Source organism: Corticium candelabrum, chromosome 12, assembly GCF_963422355.1.
Source record: "Corticium candelabrum chromosome 12, ooCorCand1.1, whole genome shotgun sequence".
Taxonomy (NCBI): Eukaryota; Metazoa; Porifera; class Homoscleromorpha; order Homosclerophorida; family Plakinidae; genus Corticium; species Corticium candelabrum.
The window spans coordinates 4,112,983-4,139,539 of record NC_085096.1 but is presented as its reverse complement, the minus strand read 5'-3'; the positions used below and the strand labels follow the sequence as shown (position 1 = coordinate 4,139,539).

At 42.5% G+C, this 26,557-nt stretch overlaps 1 protein-coding gene across 1 annotated transcript; it reads left to right on the top strand.

Moving 5' to 3' along the window:
• The first annotated feature begins 4 nt into the window (after positions 1-4).
• On the top strand, positions 5-25,428 carry LOC134187594 (uncharacterized). Its single transcript, XM_062655747.1, has 26 exons — positions 5-241; positions 717-1,022; positions 1,864-2,172; positions 2,359-2,940; positions 3,009-3,048; positions 3,421-3,458; positions 3,527-3,850; positions 3,931-4,185; positions 4,246-4,385; positions 4,445-4,585; positions 14,105-15,398; positions 15,454-15,588; positions 18,472-18,603; positions 18,660-18,782; positions 18,849-18,974; positions 20,773-20,898; positions 20,955-21,080; positions 21,139-21,264; positions 21,325-21,450; positions 21,513-21,638; positions 21,879-22,004; positions 22,453-22,584; positions 22,645-22,767; positions 22,907-23,032; positions 24,366-24,423; positions 25,294-25,428. The coding sequence occupies exons 1-25, from the start codon at positions 10-12 to the stop codon at positions 24,410-24,412; spliced, it is 5,361 nt and encodes a 1,786-aa protein (XP_062511731.1). The 5' UTR covers positions 5-9; the 3' UTR covers positions 24,413-24,423; positions 25,294-25,428.
• Positions 25,429-26,557: the final 1,129 nt, after the last annotated feature.

Here is a 26,557-nt window from a genome sequence, read left to right as displayed (position 1 = left end):
CACTTCGATATGAAGAGGTATAGAAAGTATGTAGCTGAAAAACAACTGAAAGTTAGTAGATGTTTACTAACTGGCATCAGTCAGATGATGAGACTAATGCAGCTGCCTCCAGTACAAAGACAACCACAAGACTTTATGGTAGAAGCTGAAACGTTTATCCAAAACTTCACAGAGATGAAAAATCTCACAAGGCAGAGTGCAGATGTGGAATGTTTGCTGCATCTTGAGACATGTAACAAAGGTAAGCCTTGTCACACTGACTGACAGTGAGTCCTCACACATAATGGGAATGGTAGGTTTAGGATGAAGGATTTGTGTGTTTGTTAGGCAGGCCATTGAAACAACATCTGATTTTTTAATTGATTGGAATTTTAATGCATTTTAACAAAGTTTATTAGTAATTCAAAATAATCATATTAAATAATGCTTCATGTGATTACTTTGATTGCATTCATGGTGTAGACATATGAATTTTAATGTAATAGTTAGTGCAAACAGCGAGGACACTAGCCTAACTGGTTATTTTTACAGAATAAGTTTTGATTTGTTTTGTATCTTACATTGCACAGTTTTATTGATGATTGACCTTACTTTACCCAAGTACGTAACAGAGACAGCGTATGTCTTTCTGAGGATATTGTTTCTTGTACGAGCATGTTTATTGAATCACTCTTCCGCCTCAATTGAATATGTACTAACGTTTTTTTATTTCTTAGCAATCAGCAATGTGTTACATGGAAATCCTTTGTGCACTCAAGCAGTTGCTCTAGTCAGTCAGGGCAGAGTCACTGATATTGTTGCTAATGATGACAAAGGGGAGTTGGGATTGTGTTTGAAATTGGCATCTGCAGCAAATTCTATTCTTGAGAGGCAGATTATAGTGACAGGCAAACAGGCGGAACACGGGAAAATGCTCAAAATAACTGAAACATTGAGTCATATGGTTGGTGAACTACAGAAGTTGACCAGCCAATCTGCTCGTGTTTGCAGTAGACGAGGACAACAACAACAACACATGAATGGTAGGTCATAACATAGTCTCTTTAGACTTAAAACTGATTGTTTACTGTTTGTTTGCCGGGGTAAATTTATTTATTACCTGCCATGTTTCAAGGAGGTGAAATCCCTGAGCATCGGCGTACAAACTAGTGGAGTAGGGGATGCAGCCCCCTCGCTCACTGCAGGAAATGAAATTTTCTCTGCTACTGACTTTTGTAAATCTGCTTACGGTTTGGCAAGCAACATCCACTGTAGAGCTCCCTCCCTCCGAATGTGAACATCTTCCTACGCCACTTAGAGTGAGAAGACTCTCATCAACAGACATGCAATCACCCTGTTACATGCAATCAGTTTCTTAAAAAACACAGACTATGTGATATTGGCTAAGACCCGGATATGTTAGCCTGGATACTTTATTTACGTTATTTACTGTTTTTTTATTCACTGGAAACTGGATTTCGTTTTCTAAACTTAAAGACTGATGTACTAATGTAGTCACTGCGTTCATGCTATTTATGGACGAATTACCATTCCGACTTCTATAATACAGGTGTTGACAAATGGCAACACAGAAAAATCATGATTCCTTATAGGATCAAATCATAACACGTAGAAAGTAATTGAAATCTGTCTGTTTTTTCTTATTTCAAGCTTCTTCACGTTTTAGAGGTTACAACATATTCATATTAATATACTGTAGGTGCTAACAGTTAATTTACAGTTTGACTATGTTTACACGGGATTAAGTAATGTTTAACGAATATTTGCTGCACTGACAGGTTTCGATTTTTGAAGTTGATTTGGGTGCAAAATTGCACGTGTCACTGAAAAAATGTTATATTTCCAATTCTGGTTGTGTTCTAGATTACCCTGCAGTATCAAAGAAAGCTACTACAGTCTCTGCAGTAGAAGTTGCGGACAATGTTATAAGCAAGAAGGGTACGATGAGAATAGCAGCAAGACAGCAGCTGTTGCATACCTCTGCAGTCATTACAGCTGTAATGAACTTGATGGGCAAGAAGTTATGGTTGAAGTCAGGATGTTATCTGAAGGAAGAAGACATAAATTTTGATACTAACATGTTGTCGGAAAATTTGAGGCAACTGCTTGCACTTGATGACGATCCAAATACTGTGAAACAGATGAAGGCGTTTGCAGCAAAATTGGATGCTGGTATGGCCATGTCTTCTCTAACGTTTTAGATACCTTGCTCTTGGTTTCCAATTTACTTTGTTTACCATAATTTCTCTATGTGAACGAAGTAGACAGCTCAGCTCATTATTTGCCTGGAATATTACCTAACATGTTTCTGTATTATAAGATAGAATTTGTTTGCATGTAATGGACATTTGATTATAGGTCTTTCTCTAATGGTAAAGAAAGTTGCTAGAATGTTGCCGGAATCTGCAAGCCATCCAATTGATGTAAACTGTAAGGAAAGGATGGCTGCACGACAACAGCTGGCAATCAGTTCTGCAATTATTATAACTTTATCAAACTTGGTTGGCAAGAAACTGTCGGTGTTAACTGACGAGGTCGTGAGCATTAGGGACCAAGAAGAAATAAGAGTTAACGTCAACGGTTTGTTAGAAAGTATGAAGGAATTACATAGTGTTACCAGCGTAGACAAGAAAGGAGGTCGTGCTCACCATTTACCACAAACAGATCATCCTTTTCAATCCGCTGCAGTTTTGAAACGAAGTAGGTTCAGTAGATATGTAAAGGAAAAACTGGAACATTCACAGTTGCAAGGATGTTACCTTGTTACATCTGCAATGAGTCGCTTAGCTAGAAGGAAAACTTCTCTGAAACACAAAATTTTGACAACAAAAGATTGTGAGCTGATGAAACGAGATATCTATACTTTCAGCCAGACGTTTGAACAGTTGGAAAACACAACTTGGAAATCAGCTAGCAATCTATCTAAACAACATTCATACGGTGATGACATTTTAGAGTTAAGGAAAGACAGACTTTCTAATGGTATATGTGGTGTATTCTATGTTTAGATGACTGCTTTGAAGAACAAAGTGCCAGTGAAACATGCAAGTAAGATTCTACCTCAATATCTTATTTAAATAATCACACTTCTTACTAACCTATTTCATAGATTGGTGATTGATTGTATTGACTACAAAGCAAATATTTATAGTAGAGCAGAAATCTCGTAAAGCAAAATTATAGTTGTCTTGGTGTGTGTACGGTGAATGAATCACAACCATTAAATGCCAATTTTTGCAAAAATAGATATAAATAAATGTTTTTAAGTTAAGAAACGCATCTAGCCTTCTAATTACTTCTAAGAAAATACTTAAACTTTTAATGCCTCCAATCTTTTAATGTCTACGTGATTGATTTGGTTGATTGCTGTTTATCATCAATTTGAACAAGGCTCTTCTAATGTTTTTTTCGTTATTATAGTTTGAGCGAAGAGAGACAGACTGCGCATTGTTTAGCAGGTTTGTCATGACGTCGCACTTGGTGTCTTTCTGGTCTGTCTATAAGTTGCATTTCTCTGTTGCTGCAGAGCTTGACACATGTCCGAGCAATAATCAATTGAGACATGTGTCTGAAACAATTGAACCAAAATGGAAAAATGTAGCTCGCCACCTTCGTCCCCATTCGCTTCAATCTTGCGATATTGCTCGCATTGAACATACTTATTCACATAATTTGACTGATCAGTCGGCTGTCATGTTGGAAAACTGGCGTAAAACGCACGGCAAGCGAGCGACCATCAGGCTTCTATGTGAGTCTCTGCTGGATGCTGGATGTCGACTGCATGCAGAAGACGTTTTTGGCGAAGAAGTGGTGGAAAGAGTTGCTTTAGAACATAGACCTAGTGAAAACGGTAGCATCAATAAATTGAATTAGCTATAGTGATACATGTAGGATTATTAACATTTGGGGTTTTATGTTTTGTTGGTATAGTGACTGCTGAAGATGAACTTTTTGAGCTGTCTGAAGCAGTGGGAACAAAATGGCGAGAATTGGGTCAACTTCTTGGAGTAACTTTAGAGCAAATGGATTGTATTGAAAGAGACATTCCTACAACAAGAGAAAAAGCGTTCAAGATGCTACATGATTGGTATTGCGCACGTGGAAAAAGATGTAATTTGAATGACGTGAAGTCTAAAGTAACAGAGTTAAAGAGAGCAGGAGAAAGTGCTAGACAGGAAAAACGACGTAAGTGAAAGCGACAATCTACAGTCAGATATTTGACTGGGTTTTGCTGTTCAATTTCAGAGTTTATTTTTCCTCTAAATCTTTGTGATGACCAGCGATTTTATGGTCGTGAGGACGAACTGAGTAAAATGAGGAAAACATTGTTTGAAAACGACATTCGCTTTACTACTGTATCGCCTGCAATTAAATTCTGTCTACTGGTGATACGATCAGCACTGCATTAAGCGTATATTGTAATGCAATCTGTGTATTGCTGTAGGTGATTCGCGGCCTTGGAGGTATTGGCAAATCATCTCTCGCTGCTCGTTTTGCGTTCATGTTCAGAGAAGTGTACAGCGACGGCGTATTCTTTCACAATGCGGAAACCTGGGCAATGCTGGAATCGTCAATTAGAGAAAACGTGAGTTTAAAATCTATACTTTGCTGTAATGTTGTTTGTTTGATACTTCAAATATTTTGCTCTATAAGGAGCATTTGGCTCCTTACCTTGACTGGACGAGTATCATATGTGCTTGATGCCAGACTGCCTAAGAGGAAGACCGGCGACAGCAAGTGGGCGGAGCTCAGCCAAAGCCCCGTATATATCTTAATTTGGCGCTTAACTTAAGGAAGCGGGGCTCTCCAGACCAGACTCCGTCCCAAGCAGATGGAGAGACTCAATGAGCCAACCTCCGTCGACCCAAGCATCACTTCACAAATATGCTCTAGTGCTACAAGGAATCTTTAATACTTTCCTGCTTTTGCCGCACTATGAGTGTAGCGGCTTCTCAACAACGCATACGCCGAGAAAAACCAATCACAAACCGCACAAAATATTCAAGTTACTCTGCTCAAACTGCTAGCGTACGAGTTACTTCTGCTAAAGCGTTGGCGTCCAGCCGTATGTACAGGTGATAGTAGTCGCTGCGCCAGCGACCAAGTGCACGGATAATAGAGTTCTCCACTCCCCTGGCAGATGCTGTAATTGCTGTCCCCATTCTAAAACTATGACCCGAGTAGACTTTGCAGTCAATCTCATTGCGGAGAGAGCTTGCCGTAACTCGTTCACTAGTCGACGACGTGAGAGTAGAGAATCGTCGCAGAACGTGAACAGCGGTCCATGTTGGGCGCCATTTCGAGCTACATACGCTAGGACGGCTTCCACGGGACAAAGCGCATTGCCTGTGTGTCCGAGGTGAATCGTACTTCCACGGCGAAAAGGATCAGTCTTGGACTGTTTGATACGCACACTGACTACGCGTGGACCTTCCCTGGAGTCGATGGATATGTCGGAGGGCGTCAGACGTGAGGCGGGATCACATTCTCCAAGTGAGTCTACAGTAAACTGACTGGCTCATAGGAACCCAAAGATGTCTAGGCAGCAGGCCACCCACATCATTACGACGTCAAATTGGTCTGCACGGTTTGACCAATAGAGGAGTAGTTAATGGAGAATGTCCGGTGTTATGGGAAGATGGGGCCGCTTCTGACGAGATCCCTGGAGACTCTTTATTCCGCGACGGACGTACTGCAAGCTATGCAAACGGAATCCAAACCAATCTGCGTGATCTTTAGAAATCGTGAAGTGTGTCGTACTGCCGAGAGATAATATTTGATGGTGCCATGCGCTAGACGGTCCTCATACAGCGATCCCATAAAACGACCAAAAGTTTTCTCAGACTACACTTTAGCTGAAAGGCCAGACCGACGACAGCAGTCTAGAAAACGGATTTGACCTCTTCGGTGTGTTCTTGCAGTACTCTTTGTTATACCTGCAGCAAACAGAGGAGAAAGCGAAGTCTCCAAGTCTCTGATGCCCAGTCGAAGTGATCGTCCTTCAGCAGATTCTTGAAGTCTGGCGGTATTGACTCTGAATTCAATGCCAGATGAGGTTGCAGAGAGAAGAGACGCGACATAGGTTTTTAGAAATGGCATCGGCCAGTACGTTTTCTGATCCCGGAATGTACTGCGATATATATGAAAATCGCCTCTCTGCCTCCACAAAGTGCAGTAGCCTCAGCAGGTGCATTACCTGTGTATCGCGACAAGACCTTAACCGCAGTGCAGAGGCAACTGTGTTGTTGTCCACCTCAAACAGTACGTGCCTTCCCGTCCAATGATGACCTCAGCAAAACCCCGCCAGCACAAGTGGCATTGCCTCTTTTGCGTCAATTAACAATTACGCAAGCCCTGATGACCACTTAAGTTGCAACTAGTCTTGTTGCCACAGAGCACCGCATCCCCACTGGCCGGAAGCAACCGACCTCAAGCGAATAGAGGGTTTCTCACGACCAAGTGCTGACATCAACCCGACGCCATTCCATCGACCAATGAAAGTTTACCACCACTGAATGTCTGAGCGCGCCTCGTTGTTGAGTCAAACCAAATGGTGGAGCATTTTCGGTATCTGGGACAGATTAATGAGGCGGCAAAGAAACACTCGCTTCGTCCTCACAACAGCAGCCGCGTAATTTAGAGATCCAATGAGGGATAGAATCTCCCTTTTGGGGCAGCAACGATGATCCGCCCATACTGCCAAAGACTCCCGTAGGCTGTCTAGTTTCTCCAAAGGGAGGCGAAGCTGACCCCGGTCGGTATCGATCACAATGCCCAAAACCGATATCGAGGTCGTTGGTCTCTCAAGCTTGTGGCGAGCCACTGCAACGGCAGGCTTGGTACATATCTCTAGCGCCTTTGCCAAGTTTTCTGAGAATTCGTCTGACCCAGACGTGCAGCAGAAAAGAGAGTCGTCTGAGTAGTCAATACCGTACGTTACACCACATTTACATTATCCATATTAGCGCGTCAGCGACGGCCGAAATTCTTTCTGACGCAGAGGTTATGGAAGAGCAGTATGTATTCAAACTATACCCTGCCATCTCATACCGAGAAAGCTACGATCGTCTGGATGCACGGAAATGATGCCATACGCACTCTGAGTGTCTATTTTTGCCAGCAGCGCCCCAGACCTCATACAAAACTCTTTTTACGCCGTCATCAATGCTTGCATATGAAAGAGAGGACAGTTGTGTATCTAGGCCATCATTGACGCTGCTACCTTGTGGCGAAGGAATGTCCAAATTAGTCGCCATTTTCCTTGTTGGTGTGGCTAGGAATTACGCCTAAAGGACTAATCTGGATGTATTCGGCACCAGGAGGAGGGTCGACCACCCGACGTCCTTCTCTCTCTTCTCGCAAATACGAGCAAATGGTTTCTTTCTGTTTTTTTCGGACTTCAGGTTTTCCTTTCCTGAACGACACTGGTGCCTGCTGTCGCCAAAGCCGATTCGAAAACCATGATGTAAACCACAGACGACCGAAGCAGCAAACTGGACGTTTTTGTGTGACAACAACTGTTCTTTCCACTTGGCGACGTTAACAGTTGCGGAGTTCGTCATGGACCCCGAGCAAACATCTGGACGGTACTGGTCCAAAGCAATCAAGTTGGCTACATAACGATACCGAGCGCCCGCCACGTTGCACGCTGGTAGTGCCATGTCTGGTAGGGCTGACTCACTTGCAGCAAAAACATAGGAGACCAAGCTACCATCACGGTGACTTCAGCGCACTTATATTGTTTACTTAGATATATTGAACAACGTCGTGGCTACCAACCAGCATCTTGGAGCCAAGCACTGCGTGCCACCGCTTATGCTAAAGAATCGCACGTCGATGCAACACAAGCAATCCAACAGCTAAATGGAATTGAAGCGGCTTGACCAGAGACTGACAACTAGTGGCCACTCCGTGTTCTGTAACCAGTAAACTCAGCACTGGAACACAAACAACGAACAAACAAAACAAACACACAGCGGTCAGCGTGAGGATCCGACTTGGCCCAAAGCAATCAATGTTGCTGTGCTGCGGCTGCGTCCAGGGAACTTGTGACTTGCGCACTATCCTCTCCTCCAACCGTCGGGTCGAAGTTTCGAGTGACAAGACACAGACAGTCTTCAGATTTATGATCTCATTCCAAACAATGTTCGCAAAAAATAGAGCTCAGCCGACCTAATTGGCATTAGGCAAATTGCGTACATCGATGGTAGGAGCTGACCCCATTGCAATGCCGAGTTACTAGCAGCCATTTTGCGAAATAGCACATCTTAGGCGCGCCAAGCTTTCTCTCCGTTACGCTGTGCCTCTCTTGCAATGAGCTGTACGTACGCGACGAGATCGTCTACCCGATGAGGGTGGGCTTCTGTGAGGACTGCTACGTATGTAGAGAAAACATTGCACTCACGTGGCCGGATCGAGTACCCTCTTCAACTGCCGTTGCCCTTCAGTCAGTTCAGAATCAGCTCTCCGCATGAGCTCCATATTATCTGGCAGGAGCTATGCAAGGTCAAAAAATTCCAATGACTGTATTCGTTTTACCAATTTCGCCGGAACAGGCGTGAAGGTCTCCGCTATAGAGAACCAGTTGGACTGCTTGCTAATCAATCCTCGATCTCCCGAAGCTGTCGGATCTTCATTTGCTGCGGCCTGCTCTGATGTCGCCGACTGCCACATGAGCCATCTCGCTTTTTTTCCGTAACTGGCCTAATATCTGGAATGGACAGACGTTCAACCCCGAAAAGCCTTGCTGTGCCCCCTTCTGCGCCAACCAAATCATTGCATAATATACCATAAATTACGACCCATCCCACCTGACAGCAATACGCTCTCTCAACTCTGGCTAACCGATATTGAAGTACCGTGCAACCCGAGGGGCGTGCCCACTATGTGTATTGTCTTTCATACACTCAACCCATTGCCGCTGCGGCCAAACGTTGTGAAAGACAGGCTTGCCAACTTGGGCAGCCTTGCAACAACTTTCACTGCGCCAAACACGTCATTGCATCGTATAGCGCCAGGTGCGACTTTATGCACCAAACTAACTGCGACACGCTTACTGGGCTGCGGCCTCACCAACACTAATTAATATCTTGCAACGAAGGGCTACATGCGGCCCCAATAGGTGTATTATTTATAGGCAATCAGCTAGTGGTCGTTATAAATATAGAAACGACAGAGTTTTATATACTTGAGTAGCTCCCGACCGTTCCCAACCTCGTGATGTTTTATATACCATGGGTTGCACGTTTGCGACAAAGCCAACGTGTGTGCGGCAGGCCAACGACGCTCTACGTTCTTGCGACACGCACCTATCCACTGTTCAAGTAACGTGCCGCCTCGCTATCGGTACTCGATTGGCGGTTGCTGCGGCCACGCCTTCCTTAACGCGGCATTCGTCGCCTTGATTCTTTATCAGGAAGTGCGGTAGCACTCCCTATGTAGGGATGCGAAGAATCTAAAATGACGCCCCATACAAAAGTATCCAAACGCATCCGAACCGGATCTCTCAGAACTCATTACAGAGATCTCGGATCCACGTAGCGCTCAACTTCAAACGTTCCTAATGGTAGCCAGACTGTCACCGCTGACACTAAGCGCCTCAGAAGCCAGCTATCGGCAAGTAAAAAACTCCGATTTATTCTTTCACATTTCACATTTCACTTTTGTCAGCCAGGCTAGCGCCTCACTCGAAGCAGCTACAACGACGAGAGTCACACCAAACGATTCGCTCTTGTCCGAAGAATTGCACTGACCCAACAGCTAGAAATGTGCAAAGTCACCTTGTATCAGTCAACTGCTGCCATCCAATTCACGTACTGCTTCCCACAACGCCATGTTGTTCCGGTCACGTGTTTACATGTGACTACCGTTTGGAAGCGTAGCTGCCACTTTCACCTGCTGCTACATCCTGCTTACAGTTGCATGTAGTTGAACATGTACGACTATGTTCAACGGCACGGCGTCCTGTCTGACTCTCTGTGCATGTAAGCGTGTATCTCTTTCGTCGAACCCTAGGTAATGGGAGTTGTTTATAGATGTAATCAGTGCTCTTACGTACATCCGTCAGCTGCTACGTACTTCTGTGTATGCTGAGCGTAACGTGGGAGTTGTCTAGAGGTGCAATCAAAGATTGAAATCACGGCCGAGCTGCACACGTTTACTAGAACTGTCATTTCCATTTCAAACTACACAAGTCTAAACAGACTATCACCGCTGACACTAAGCGCCTCAGAAGCCAGCTATCGGCAAGTAAAAAGCCCGATCTATTCTTTCACATTTTACATTTCACATTTCACTTTTGTCAGCCAGGCTAGAGGTCACTTGAAAAGAAATACCGTAGCTAAACTGGGATGTGCAGCGTCTAATTACAGCCTGAAATTCGTGGCCTAGGTTGGGAGGTGGGCGGGACAGAGATTGCAACCTCCACGTGGTCTGTCCTGGGGGTTTGAACATGAAAGTATTCTCACATGTTCAAAATGTTAAGCACTCCGTTTACTAAAACTGTCATTTACATCTAAAAATGTATGAAACAAGTCCAAAAACAATTTGAGAAAATGATGGGTATGTAGGGAAGGGTATGTACTTATGTCATTTATGCCCATCTCCTACATCACACTCTTTTTACCTATATCGGTTGCAGCAGTTGTGAATGTGATGTACGAGATGGACATAAATGACATAAGTACATACCCATCCCTACATACCCATCATTTTCTCAAAATGTTTTTGGACTTGTATGCTATGGGTTGCACGATTGCTACAAAGCCAACGTGATTGCCATCACACATTACGTACTAGCGACACGCTCTCTGAGCTGCGTCCCATGCAACCACTGTTAGAGCGCGGTTGCGGTCCAACTGTTAGAGCATTATGGCGTCAAGTGGCTGCTGCCCAACCACTGTTAGCTAATTAGAGCTTGGCTGCGGCTCCGCTGTTTGTACTCGATTAGCTGCTGCTTCTGCCGCGCCTTTCTTGTCGCGCCATTCTTCATGACAGGCCATTCAGCCATGTGATGTTCGTTTCCCGTACTGCGGCAAAACCAACATTATTAACTTAATTACCACCTACCGATTTGGCGACACTCGAGTCTGCTGCTGCGAAGCAATGCCTTGCGTGTCATAGCTATGGCTCTGGGTTGCGGTCCATCCACTGTAACTTAACCAATTAGCTAGGGCAAAGCTGCGGCCCAACGACTGGTAGCTAATTAGAACATTGCTGCAGCCCAACCACTTTTAGATTTTTTCACCAGGAGCTACGGCTCTGCTGTTTGTACTCTATAGTGGCTGCTGCGTCCACGTCTTCCCTTCCCGCTATTCTCCGTGACAAGCAACTCAGCGATGTGCTCCCCGGGCTGCGACCCAACCAGCGTTAGTACGCATTCAGACTTTGGCTACACTCGAACGCTGTTGCTGCCACGTAATGCCTCGCGTTTCATAGATGGTAACTCTTTACGATCAAACGCTCCCGACATTGTTATTACGACCGTCCCTTGATTACCGCGTCACGCTCCTTTGCTGCCGAGTGGCGGGGAGTGTGTAGTGAAATATGATTCGTAGTCGGACTAGCACTTCCATGCACTTGAGTCCTGCCAATCACTTGGCCTTCTACGGCGACACCAGCAACGGCTCCGATCCACCTATCGTAGTTCTTGCGAGTCCACATCCAGAGTCTCACGTTTATCTGACGCATGCTAACGTTACCAACACAACTAGCCTGTTCGTACCCGCTGATCTGTGTTGGTGTTCTTCTGGTAAATTGCCCGGCATTCTGGTAGATTTCGCATAGAAGACTTTTCCGCTGCAGAATTAGCTGCTGCTTGCAACAGAGACGCTAGCTTCGCTCAGTTGTCTAGTTCCGGTAGCGGTCGTTTCGTAATCGGGCATCTGGAAGCTAACAAGAAGCACATTTCTCGTGGCGCTAATGGGAACTTTTTGGATGAGGACTGCGCAAGCCCGCCGGAAATGGCACGCATGCTTGTGGACATGCCCTTGTCCGGGAGACGCGGCAATCGCACGCGCCGCCAAAGCGGAGTCAACTTTGTATAACTACGTTAAACATCATTTTAGTGTAATTGTAATCGATGTAGCTAATGATTCGGATTTAGTATATGCATAAAATGGTTGTATACATATCCTATGGTAATAGATTTGGCTTGGCTGGCTTTTTTAAGTCATAGAGATTGCGTTAATACAAGTTTAGAGATTTAACCAGTTTGGGAAGTTACTGTTTCTTGTAGTCTTATATAGACATAAAAGGACAGAAGGACATACATGCATACATATATACAGACAGACAGACAGACAGGCAGGCAGACAGACAGACAGACAGAAACACAGACAGACACATAGAAACACAAACAGACTAAAGCTGAACTCAGTAGCTAGTTTGCATTTAGTGTTAGAAATGTAACGTTAGAGTTTGTGTTTCAATAAATTACATTGACAGACGGACAGATAGAAAGGCAGACAGACAGAGACAGACAGACAGACTAGAAGACAGACAGACTAGAAGACAGACAGACAGACAGCCAGACAGACAGACAGACAGACAGACAGACAGACAAACAGACAGAGAATTAGTAGTTAAATATATATTGTATTTAGTTGTTAGTTGTTTTTTCTTGCTTTTATTGTCATAGGACACACGTAGTTAGCCATTTGTTATTGTATCTTAATTCAAATATGAAAAATACATGTATTGACAGACAGACAGGCAGACAGACAAACCGATACTGTATTTTCATGTAGACTCTACTAGTATATACGCTATGAATTTGTGAAAGCAAACCAGTCCTTGCAAACAACAAAGTCTTAAATTAACTAATGGACTTTTGGCGTAAAGACACCTACAAGCAGACAGACAGACAGACAGACAGACAGGCAGACAGTCGAAGGTCCTGCCGGGTGGATTATGCCTCAACTTCGTGCCTCTAGTTATGGAACACTTCGGTCGTTGGGGGAGACAAGCACAATCATTCCTGTCTCAATTATCTCAAGTAAGTTAAAAATAGACCTTTGCAACAGTGACCAAGATTTCAAGTGCTACTGGAGAAGAAGATTCGCTGTAGGTCTCCAAAGGTGCAACGCAAAGGTTCTCATTCAGAAGATGAACCGCTCACGAAGCAAAGAAAATGACTTTAGTGACATATTTAGTGTCCAATTGCAATCAACCTACGTTGATAATTTTTTAGAAACCCGTGTGGGTCTACTTGATGTATAACGCACTTTCGTATCTATAGCTTGTAATATTTCATATGTATGAAATATAAAGATTTGACATACAGACGGACAAACAGCCGACAGACAGACGGACAGACCGACAGTCAAACAAATAGACAGATACAGAACACCCTCTAGTCAAAGTGCTCAACATCAAAGTCTTTGAAAGTGTTTTCGATCCTAATTATGACAGTTGTTGTTTGTCCATCTTTGTCTATCTTTATTTTCTTAGTAACTCAGCTTCATAACTTGCATCACGTTGTATAGTGTCTCTAGGATAGAAAATATTTTGGTATGAAGTGTAAAGTCTAGTGGAATTATATGCTGCTATATGAAAACAGTTTTCTGAGTTGGCATACTTATTTCTAGGCTTAATGTGACTATAAACTTAACTAATCTCTAAACATGTACGCTAACTCGAGACAATTGCTTTATGTTGCCAAATAGACCACCGTCTACACAGACGGATAGACAGATAAGCAGACGGACAGACAGACAGACAGACAGACAGACAGACAGACATTAGAGTGAGACATGCAGGCGGGCAGGTTGCGTTATTGAGATACAAGATCTCTACATAATATGCAGGCAAACAGGCAGGCAGGGGACAAGGGAGCATGGAGACAGGCAGGCATGGGTGGGACGAACAGAAAGACCGAGATAGAACGATTGTTTGTTGATGTCATTGCTTAAAGTGAAAAGGTTAACGCACATCATAGTAGTTTACAAAATATCGTATAATTTTTACTCTATAATCCGAAAGATAAATTCAAATCGTTTTTGTGCTACTTTTGTTCTCAAGTTAACTGCCAAACCAATTGCGATAAATTTATTACTATAGATTTACAATTATTACTTCTGAAGATTTTATTCTGCTGTCGTTGTAGTTGTGTGAACTGGTAGCTCAACAGTTCAGTGGTACTCTTGACGAAATGAACAGAATCTTCTTGAATCACATTTATCGGAAATCAAAGGTCCTTCTATTGTATGATAACGTACAAGACGTTGATCTATTGTTGCGAGTTTTGCCGCGTCAATTCTCAAATGTTCACATTTTGGTGACTACTCGCTGTTGTACTGATAACAAACTGTCTCAGAAAGCTGACCATGTCATTACACTTGAATATCTGTTAGGCGACAATGCTTTGACGGCATTATTTGGTTGGGCTGAGAGGTCACATCCAGTTGATGAATATGAGTTGGACTATGCAAGAAGATTAGTAACAAGTCCATTGATTCAAGGATTGCCATTAGCCATTGCACACATTGGCACATTTATACGACAAACAAACATGTCATGTCGTAACTATTATCACCTTCTGAAGAGAGAAGAGGAGGAGATGAAAGCAACAGCTTTAAACATTGATAAACTTTTGCAGTATTTTCATATTAGTCATTTGAGGGCTCCTTTAGCTGCTGTTGGTGTAACTCATCCTGAACAGCTTGAGTCGTTTGAGCATGAACTGATATCTCGCGTTACTGACAATCCTATCGACCAAAGAACTTTGCTTTTTGCACAATTTTGGATGAAGAACGCAAACCATGTCTATTTGACGTGGCAATTTGACATTCAATCTGTGAGTCCTGATGCCTTGAGTGTGTTGGAGTTCGCTTCTTTGCTGTCATCTAGAAACATACCAGGTGACCTTCTCCAGTTAATGGCCTTTTCAAATAGCGACAGACAAGCACTTCGTAGGTTTAGTAAGAGTCTAACAGAGTTGTTATCTCACGCTCTTATAACGACAGTTGAAACGAATGATAACTACAGATGTGATGTTCATGCTCTAATACAGTTAACAGTATTGAATCGTCTCATCAGAAAGCCTCATATTCTACACGCTAAACTCACTCGTTTGGGTGAGCATTTGCAGCAAATTGTGCCAAAAGGATTTTCTAACACTAAAAATCAATTGCAAGACATGAAGTTTGTGGAAATGATTCCTCATCTTTACAGTGTCGCAGAAAGAATTCTTGCGACACAATGTGACGATGATGTGTGTTGGGATGTGGTTCAGAGAGCTTGTGATACCAGCGTTTCCAGTGGCCACGTTGATACTGGCTTTCGATTGTGTCAACAACAACTAAAGATACTCGAACCAATTGGGACGTATGTGCAGAATGAATGTCGTTTGAAGGGCGTTGATGACAGTGTACGTTCCAAAGTTATTTTATACGCGAAAGGTAATGTAAATTAGTTTTAGAAAAAGCAGAATTTTTTGAAAATTTTGTCTTTTAGCTCTCTTTCAAATGGGTTTATCGTATGACATTCTGAAGCATAGTTTTCTTGAATCTCTAAGATATTACGTGAAAGCAATTGACGTCATGAACAACGACCACGAGCTCGTGTGGAAGACTTCTTTGTATTTAGACGGTAAGTTATTATACATACAAGGTGTTAAATAGCTTAAGTTATCTTGTACTTATTAACCGGAGGAGAACGAGCCTGCGCTAGGGTTAGTAACACTAATGCCTCATTGCACGGACAGACGGACCAACGGACAGACAATGGAAAGTTGCGCATGCGCTCATTGTTATTGCTGTTACTAATTTACGGTCCAATGTGACAGTGGATGTGATGATGTCTTTACATACTTTCACACGTGCTAGTCAATGTGCTCAGCAGGGCTTTAAGAACTGTTCAAGCTGCCGAACCTTTTTTCTAGAGCGAAGCAGAAGCCTATTTTATGTAATTCCGTTACATTAATGGGTTCGTATTAGCAATATATATCTGGTTGTATTATTCATCAAATACATGCAAACTACACATTTCAATTTAGATCCAGGTAGTCTTAATCTTCTAGACCAATGTTGCAGCGTCCGCGGAAGGTGAAATACGAGGCAACAAGCTTGTTTGCGCAGGCCGGGTTTTCGTTAAAGACGCAAAGCCTTACGTGTTTGCTTTCGCGTCTTGCGTCTCTTTCCACCCTTTTTTCTATTCACGTTAAGCTGCGTTTACATTATGCGTCTTCTGGTTAACGCGCTAGCCTCTTGTGACTTTCAACAACATAATTTAACGCGCGCTACAAATTTTTACAAAGCTGTTTTATTCGTTGCAACCTCGATTTTGGCACTTGCGATGTGTGTTAAACGACAAGAAAGAAAAAGGAAGAGAGAATGGGTCGCTTCAGGTCCTGCCAAAAAAAGGCTCCAGCAACGAGCCTATCACAATTTGATAGAGGAGATGCGTCTCCGCGATGTAAAAATACAAAGATACAAACGAACGCTCTTAATTAGACGTTCTTCCATTAGAAATACGGGTCTGTCACCACCCCAGAAGTCAGGTTGATAGAAAAATGGCGAGACGCAAGACACAAGAATGGAAACCAAGTCTATTTACTTGCGCCTGTTTACGTGTCCTTACGTCTCCGCTTTGCGTTCGGCGTTTTAATATGAACAGACACATGAGGACGTAAGAAAACGCAAAGGACGTAAGGAGCACGTAACACCTCCTTATGTCTTTAATGTAAACCCGGCCTTAGTCCGGACCACTTTCTATTTTCTTGCTACGGTCTGTAATAATTAGGCCAGTTCCTTCTCACTCTCTTCATTCCAATTACCAGCGCACTGTACAGTTGCGTTTATAGAGGCTCGTGTCGTTTCTTGCTTTGAATGTTGTTTCGTATTCCTGCGCTACCGGCCTAGAGTTTAGCTCTTTAGTACTTCATACTAATAATCCAAAGAATGTTTAGACTGTCGCTTTTACATTTGTGAGTCTTCTGAAATCACGATAGAATGGCAGCAGAAAATTATTAATTAGACTTTATTTTCCTTTTAAGAGCGCTATTTGTAAATCTTTCAAGGCGATAGTAGTGTTAAGCGATCTCAAAGTCTATTAATAGTCGCCCATTTACTAGTCTCGCGTAGCCAGACTATTTTTCCGCGTCATACTTCCGCGAAAATAGGGTCTAGCGCGGTTGCTAGAAGTCGTCTTGTTGCCGCTTGTACGATAAACGGACCCAATGAGCATGATGCTACTCAGTACTTAGTGATTACTTATCTCTTATCTACACTGACTGGAATTTCCTACTCTTCGCGTCTTCTTGCGAATTGTGTTGTCATGTGAGTGACGCCGTCATGTTTCTGCGAATGTGTAACTTCTATGTGTACTTACACAGCACTCGGGCGTCAGTGACAGCCTAGACGTAACTTAGTTACTGGCTAGTGTCGATCAGTCGCCCTATTTGTTCTGTCTTCCCGAGCTGTTGTGCGTGTTCTTATACTCATGTTTTTTCGTCTCATGCTTGCTAGAGGTTGACCCAGAGACATGCAGAGAGCTCTCACTGGGTAGTCGGAGGACATGGAAACAATGGACGTTCCAGTGTGAAGACGTTCGATTCTTGCTGTTACTGTTGTCGACGCCCCGAGTGCTGTGAAAGTATACATAGAAGTTGCACATTCGCAGAGACATAATTGCGTCTCTCACATGACAACACAATTCGCAAGAAGACGAAGGGAAGGAAATTCCAGACAGTATAGATAAGAGAGGTAACTACTAAGTACTAATTAGTGCCATGCTTATTCGGTCTTCAATTGTCCGGTTATCGTACAGTACAAGCGGCAACACGATGACTACAAAGCAACCGAGCCAGACCCTATTTTCGCGAAGGTATGACGCGGGTGCGCAAGAGGGCCTGGGTACGAGGCTACCCATGGACCTGACAATCGCATAAATGAATTACACTATTACACAAATCATTGATTAAACCGCATTGAGGCCTTGACACGTTTTCAAGTTTTACAGACATAGTCACACATCTACATTTTGCCGGCAGACCGGAAGTCTTTCCAGTTTAGTACTCGTTAACTTGCGTAAACTTTTAAAGTCACGTTTTTACGTCCATAGGTAAAGATATGGTACCTAAATGAATGTAATCGTAAGGCTAGGTTGTCTGGTAAGATTAGTGAATTTTTAATAACTTTATATTAGATTGCCAATTAGATACCAACTAACGAGTTAATTATAGCCGAGCTTTATATTGCGAAATTATACATATATCATAAGACATTATTTGAGATACGCACCAGAAGTAGATTTCACTTCTATTAACGTCAATATTCTTTATGGCTGCGTCTTTAGAAGATCTGTTCAGATTGGTGTTGTTGGTTAAACGTATATACATTTGTGTTGTTCAACCAATTATGCTACATTTGATATTGCTTTTTTCTTGCACAACTAAAATTCATCTTGAATGAAAAATGGTTTTAGTGCAATTTCATACTCCTCTATTGACCTAACTTTGTGTTTTGCTTTCAGTGCAAACGATCTTGGCGAATTCTTACTTACAGTTAGGTCAGCTAGCTGAAGCTGAACGTATCTTTTCATGTCTTCTTCCTATTTATGCTTCTCCTAATTCCCCGCTTTTTCGTCCAAAGAATGCCTTAGAAGGTTAGTTATATAAAGACGAAAAATCTTTAAATCACTGGTTGATGTTTGAACTACAGTAATGAACCTGTTGGCCAATGTATATTTGGAAGCTGGTCAATATGATCGTGCCTATGGTATGTACCAACAAGCACATTATGAAGCACAGTTTGTTGCAGGATCAGACCTTATTATTGCAAGAAGTAAGTGATATCGATGTGTTTCGCACTGAACCAATATGCGTTGTTGTATTAGTTCTAAATATTTAGTCAAGTTTAACAGTGGTAACTGTCTAATATATGCTAATGATTACAATGGAGCCGTGGAGCTTTATGGACAAGCACTGACTGCTATGAGACAGACGCTACCTGCTGATCATGTTGACGTCGTTATGGGTGAGCTGGAAACATGTTTAAATATCATTAGCTAATTGCTTTATCTCCTTCCCTTCCTGCCTCCCTCTCCTTCTCTCTCTCTCTCTCTCTCTCTCTCTCTCTCTCTCTCTCTCTCTCTCTTTATTTGAAATATTTTTCAACGCATACATAGTACTAGGCAAGTGAAATAGAAGCTACTTCTAAAATGCAAACAAAAGCTAAACATGTCCATTACTCTAACTATTACAAAAGAGGCAAGTAGTATAGCATGCTACCTACCGCACTAGGTAATTACGTAAAGTCAAAGCTACTGTGGCTAACTATGGTTGCCACCTTGTTCTTTAGAATAATAGAGTTGTATGTTTGTAGACACACCGCTATCCTTCGTCGCCAGTATTGCTTGAACTCGCCAGAACTCATGCCTAACGAAGACAGAGAGCGGTTAGAAAACTCTTGCAACAGTTCTTCTGCTTTGTTTCCCCAACGACCAAACACCTCCAACGCTAGGGGACGAAACAAGTATCCAAGGCTCGATGATTTGGCGAGATACTTCCCATCCTTTCCTTTTCCTTTTCCATTGCTGCAAAGCCTGGCGTACTGCTACCTGAGCGAAGAGATCGTTTTGCCCACGGATGTGTGATGGTCACATCTAAAAGAAGATTCTTTCCATCCTTGTAATTATATATGGCTATGTCAGGCCGCTGTTTGTTAGTAAACTGGGCTGGTAGCTCTTTACGACAATTGAATCCCAGAACCTTTGACATTTCAAAAAAGCAGTCCAATACGGCATCATGCCGATGAATAGGGCCTCCACCCCACTTACATGTAATAGCATGATAGCCCTTGATATCCATTTGTTGACCACACTGTGGAATACAGTGATTCAAGGATTGTCAGCTAGGAATTGCTCTTCCGAGCCGCAGACAAACAGCGTTGAGAAAATCATCATTGCTGAGAATGAAGTGGTGCGAGCTCGGCATAGCATCTAGCCACATCCCTGAATTGGGACCTCCACAACCCTGTATTCTTGATTGATAACGACTATCTTTACATCGTTCAAGAAGGTTGTTAAAAAGTGATTGTTTCTTTGCCTTATGAAGTCTTGCCTGAAGTTTCTTAGGATTGTCTGGTAGCTTTGAAACAGATGGAATCAGTTTGGTGGTGTCGCTAAAGTTACAGTGAAGGTCTTTGAGAGATGTTGTCAAGTCCGTTGCGATTTGAGAATGGTGATTAGCATCAACTGACAGTAAACCATCACAAAGATAACGCACACGATTGTCGTGATGTGGAAGATAGTGCATCGTATTTGCCCAACCTCCAATGAAGGCTTTCGAAGCAGATTGCGTAGCGGAACAAAGCCCAAATCCACCTTGCTGGATATCAAGACCGAGCTGTAAACGTTCAAGCTCGTCAAGCGACCCGCATCCAACAATACTTTCAAAAGCTTGAATAATCAGCGAATCGTGCAGATTAGCAGCTTCACTTATCAGCGACGTAGGTACTCTCATCTCTCTCTCTCTCTCTTTCTCTCCCTCCCTCCCTCCCTTTCTCCCTCCCTTCCTCCCTTTCTCCCTCCCTCCCTTCCTCTCTCCCTGCCTGCCTGCCTGCCTGCCTGCCTGCTTGCCTGCCTCTCTCCCTCCCTCCCTCCCTCCCTCCCTCCCTCCCTCTCTCCTTCCCTCCTTCTCTCTCCCTCCCTCCCTCTCTCCTTTCCTCCTTCTCCCTCCCTCCCTCCCTCCGTTCCTCTTCCTCCCTCACTCTCTCTCTCTCTACCTCTATCTCTCACTATGCAATATTATTGAATATACTCTATTTGGTTTAGTTAAACGTCAATTGTGTAAAGTTCAACTGGAGTTAGGTAACATATCCGAAGCCACTCGTATGTCAGAAGATTTAGTGTCGGTTATGATGTCAACACGTGATCGTGACGATCTTTATGTCGCAATGGGTCAGTGCACTTGAGAATGTGTGACGTTTCGTTCTGAATTGGATATTTGCTTTTAGCTGTCTCTGGGCTAGCTGACTGTTATTGGTTTGCTGAAGAAACGGCTAAAGCCGTCAAACTGCGTGAAGAATGTGTTGAAACATTTAAGAGATATCTACCAGATACCTTACAACTTCTTTGTATCGGTGAGACACATTTCACATTAGATGGTTTATCTGCTCAATCTCAATGTAATTGGAACAGAATTATACCAATTGGGAGAGCACTATTTTTTCAACGGTAGGTTACAGCAGTCGTTCTCTTTTCTTCAAGAAGCAATTGGTTTTTTTCGATCATTTCGCATTGACTTTCATCCTCAATTAATGCAATGTACAGAAATTGTGATGTCAATGTTCGTTTATTTCTTGCAAGCAGTTTTTTGAAGTGTAGGTCTTCTCTTGCTTGGATTGAATTATCTCCAAACTGGCAACGCGGTAGAGGCTGAAAACGTGTTGAGAGAAAGTTTGCAGATTTCTGAAAGGATTTTGCATGGATGCATTAGCTTTGCTGTTGTTGGTATAATTTATCAAATTTTTGTCTCCAATATCTTCGTGGTTAACTTTGTAACGTATCTGCAGCGTTTCCTGCACTTGTGGATTCTCTAATTATGCAAAATCGATATGCTGAATGCTTACCGTTGCTGTTGCAATACCGTAATATAGTCGCGCAAAACTTTCCTCCAATGTCGAAAGAAATTGCTGGAGGTACGTTCGATAGACTTTACTCCATGTTTTCTTGTTGACGGCATTGAAAACACATGTAATTGTTGCTGTTTGCTTTTACTATTTGGACTGTTAACGTTTGATAATGTTCTTCTTACATCTCATTTTAATTTTTATTTTTATATATTAATTCTTACTTTCTTTGGGACGATTAAAATATGGGAAATCTGTTGGACTTTTGTGCCGCATCTTTAATCGTTTGCTTTTCAATGTAAATCTTAGTTTGCTTGGGACTCGGAGAATGCTATTTGAATTTGCAGCAACTGGGAGAAGCAGAAAAAGCTTTGTCAGAGTCAATTGAAATATACAGCACCGTATTGCCTGCAGACGATTCTGATATGAGAAAGGGTCAGATATGTGTTGTCTGTTGCTGTGAGCGACAATGTGCTAATTAGATGGCATAGTTGAGTAAAATTGTAGGTCAAGAACAAGTGTTCTTTATGCTATAACCTTATCTTATTAGATGACTTTTCATATGAATACGTGGGTTGTGAAATTGTTTTATCATTCAGGACAATGCATGGTATTGATAAACTACTAGCAATTTACAAGTCTTTCTTTGTCTTTATTCGTTAAGTTAGTTTTAGTAACCATACTACCAGTATGGATAGATGGAAACTTCATCACGTAGAATGTTACAACCGTTTTATGTAGTTTAACTGGATATGATTTAGTTTTTCCTCGATACTGCTTTCTCCGCTAATTGTCTCGATACTTTCAGCGTAAGCTACAGTGGCAATATACGGTATAATTTCATTGTCGTACTGAATGCTATAAACGTTTCCTTTATGTTTAGCTGTTAAGGCTCTTGTCTTTCTTGGATCGTTATACGAACAAGAGGGTGATTTTAGGAAGGCAACAGAGCTTTACAAGCAGAGTTTGAATACTCTTGAACAAATTCCACTCATTTACGTTGAGACTGCGGATGGTATATAAATATTATACAATTGAATTTAGAACGCATTTTAATTGCCTAAATGTTGTATAGTATTGAATAAGGCAGCAAACTGCTTATGGAAGCAACAAGACTTTGCTGAAATGTTACCGTTCCTGTTGAAATTACGTGAAATGCATGCACAACAAGCACCAGCATCAGAGGCAATGGTGAAGAGTGAGTATATACCACTAGTAGTAGATAGAATAGACGTTACGTCAGTTGTCGTCTTTCGCATTGTGTATAAGCGTCACGTAATTACAAAGCATCAGTTGATCAGCATTACTCATATCTTTATATATACATGTATGTGTAGCTTGTGATTTTATTGGAGTGACTTATATGAACCTGCGTTGCTGGAAAGAAGCGGAAGAAGCATTCTCACAGTGTCTTGAGATATCTCAGTATGTCTTCCCTCCTGGACATGCTGGTATCAGCATAGGTAAGAATTGCTTTGCATTCCTTTCACTTCTTTGCAAATGAAAATAGTACTATTGGAGAATTTATGTTCAATAAACAAATGACTTTCTTTGGCAGACAAGTATCATCCCTTTTATTTTTTAATTGCCAGGAGAATACAGAAAATGGTTGCAGATAGTCATCGCTTAAAGCGAGCTTGCTTCGAAGCATAAATAGCCCAAGTGGCGATTGATTTGGGATGTTGAAGGGTTGTATAACTTACACCAAAATTAACAATACCTTAGATGAAAGCTGTCACTTCATGGCACAACCATTTGCAACCGTTTGCTGCAGACTTTTACCGCAACGAAGAAATAAAAAACCATTGAAATTATGGTTAGCAAAGATTACCGATACCTCTGGACTCTTCAAGGTAAGAATTGTGAGACGTATCATGTCAAGTTGTGATATATTAACTAAACCAACCTGGGACCCCAAACTTATCACGCAAGTATCAACTGTGTCAATACAACCACGGAGTCTCAAAGGAGGCCCTTCTTAGATTAGTTCATAGGTCATGTCTCGCTGCATTTTGGGTGCATTAGGAGCAATTGGTGTGGTTAACCCTAATGTATTTACTTTCAAACGAGGACAGAGAGTAATACTTCTGCTACATATGGGAAATGATCTGAACAACTCGTTGCCCGTTCTCTGCTTCTGTGGCTGGCTGGACCGTAAGCTTCCTGCAGGAAGATACTAGTCTTTGTATCTTTCTTTCAACAAGTTTAGTATTTGGTGAGAGTTCTCCTTTAAGCGGGGGCAGCCTCTTGGACGGCATTAAGTAGAGCAAACGCAAATTTTAGAACTATGTATATATATATATATATATATATATATATATATATATATATATATATATGTGGAGAGAGAATGTTTTCTAAACATGCCTTCCAGGGCCATTATCAGCATCCAAAGTCAATAAAATGCATCAATGATTACTAATGAAACTATAATGTTATGATATTGATGTGAGACAATTACTATGTCAAATCTCCTTATGGTACTACTACGTTTAAATAAGTCACAAATTTTACAATGCATGTTGGAGTAATATTTTAGTAGCAAAATCGTAATATTTTCGACATGCATGGTAGTATTGCTGTTCTTCTTTTCAGCGCGCAGCCCTTTCTCATTTCGTACCTTACCCCTTATCTTCTTTTCTCACTTTGTCTCTGGTTTTCTGTTTACTCTTTCCTCCTTTTGCTCTTCTCCACTGGTGTTTTCTGTACGCAAACGGTACAGCGAGCACCCGTGATTCATAGCTTCCAAGCGAGTAGACACTGCCTCGTTTGCTATTTGATTTTGATTTTCTGCAGTTGAACGACATTTACATGACGTCCGGCAACGACTATATGGACACTGATGCTGAATCAGGTATCACAAGCGTGCACAATAACAAGGATATTTGTTAGCGAAATATAACTGCTCCTATTCCTTCTCCCTCCTCCTCCCTCCCTGCCTCCCTCCCTTCCTTCTCTCGTTCTGTCTCAGTCCCTCCCTCTCTTCCGTGTGTCTCCTTCACCTACATCTTTCCTCCTACCCTCTTACAAGACCCTGTCGCGCAGTCGTGCCAGACTCCTCTCTGGCGTTGTCGCGTTATACGGGATCCGGGAGGACTGCGCGAGAGACACGGGTACGAGGCTGTTCCCTCTCTCCCTTCTCCCCTCGCACTCTCTCTTTCTTCCTACTTCCTCCGTGTGTTACCTCTCTCTGTCTCTCCCTCCCTGTGTCTTCACCTCTCCTCCCTTCTCCCTCTCCCTCGCACCTGTATCCTTTTTCTTCCCAGCTCCTCTCTCCCCATTTCCTCTCTTTGTTTTCCTATCTTTCTTTCTTTCTATGCCTATGCACATTCTTTCTCTGTTCCTGTCTACCGCCACGCGTTCCTGCATGATCCCTTCCTCTCTCTTCCTGCCCTCTCTCTTTCTCCCTCCGTCTCTACTCCTTCTCTTCTTATCTCTTCCCTCCCCATCTCTTTTTTCGTCGCTCCTCTCTCCTCAGACGTCCCTTGTCTTCCGGCCACGTTCCACTCTCATCTATTCTAACGCACATGCACGTATGTACATGCACACACACACACACACACACACACACACACACACACACACACACACACACGCGCGCGCGCGCGCACACACACACACAACACACACAACAACACACTCGCATTATAGCTACTGAACTGGAAAGTACTTCAACTGAATATTTGTAGCCTCTTGGCTAGTATAACACGGCTTTGTTTATTAGATGACTTTGATCTTTTGCAGCTGGAAGAACTGTACATTAGTAAATGTAAACCATTAAATGTTACTGTTTAAATGGCGGCGGTGTCAACGCCAGTTTATGTATGTACTTGGTTATGGATTGTAGTTTGTTACTGAATTATTTGGAGCTGCCGTAACCGATTTGTTACAGTCAATTGCAAATATATGTAGAAGTGTATTACCTGCAGTGAATTCTTCAGATATTTCTCCTAATTTATAAATGTTCCCGTGAACAACAAACACAAACAGTGCTACAGCATTGCTGCTTTACATTGTACGACCTTTCCAAAAGAGTCTGTTGCTTGTTCTAGCCATGGATTGGTGACATGACTACAGATGCTAATTCAAAAGGCATCTCTTAGCAATGGAACAATAGATTTATAGTTTCTGTTTATATCATGTTCTGTACATCTGCTTGAGATTGCATGACAATGCGTCTGTGTTTAATGGTTGCAGCGTCTTGTTCTTTACTCCAGTCATTGTATGTGTCTATCTCAATGCGACATGGTGTTGGACTTAGGCTCGTTTGTAATTCAAGATAATGTCCATCCCGTATGCTTGTATCCGGTACCATGCAGTTTAGTAATCTTACCTAGTTGGTTTAGAGGTCATGAAATGTTTGATACAGACTTTGTATTTTCGCGAAGTGAAGGGAGTTATGCCTAAAACAGCCGAAGGGTGTAATACAACTTTGTACCTGTTGCTAAAAGAAAGTATCTGAGCATGCTACTATAACGAAATTACAATGTACCAATTACTGATGTAGAGATACGCATGCGTCGCGAGTAGAGTTGTTAGAGTGTTCAGACGACCTCGTGGTTGTACCGTACATAATGCATTATACCGTTACACTGGTGACAGGAGTGACTCAATTTCCCAGCCTACGATGAGTATCTTGCCGATCACTCACCGCAAGATCAGACTGCGAAACCGCCACTCACTCAACCGGTCGTAATGCCGGAGTTGTACAGTGGCACAGAGTCTTGTTTCCAGAAATGGTTTACTGCCTTTGAATTATGCACTGAATTGAATGGTTGGAGTTCAGATGTCCGACTAAAATTCCTAATCGTTCGTCTGCGTGGATTAGCGTGGAAAATTTACGACAGCCTCGATGATGTCACTCGTGCTAACTATCTTCTGCTGACGAAAGCCCAGGTTACTAGCTTAGTTTCGAAGAGCCAGGTAACAAAGTACAGAACCGAGTTTCGTGTCTGACGCCAGCGGTATGGGGAATCCATAGCGTAGTT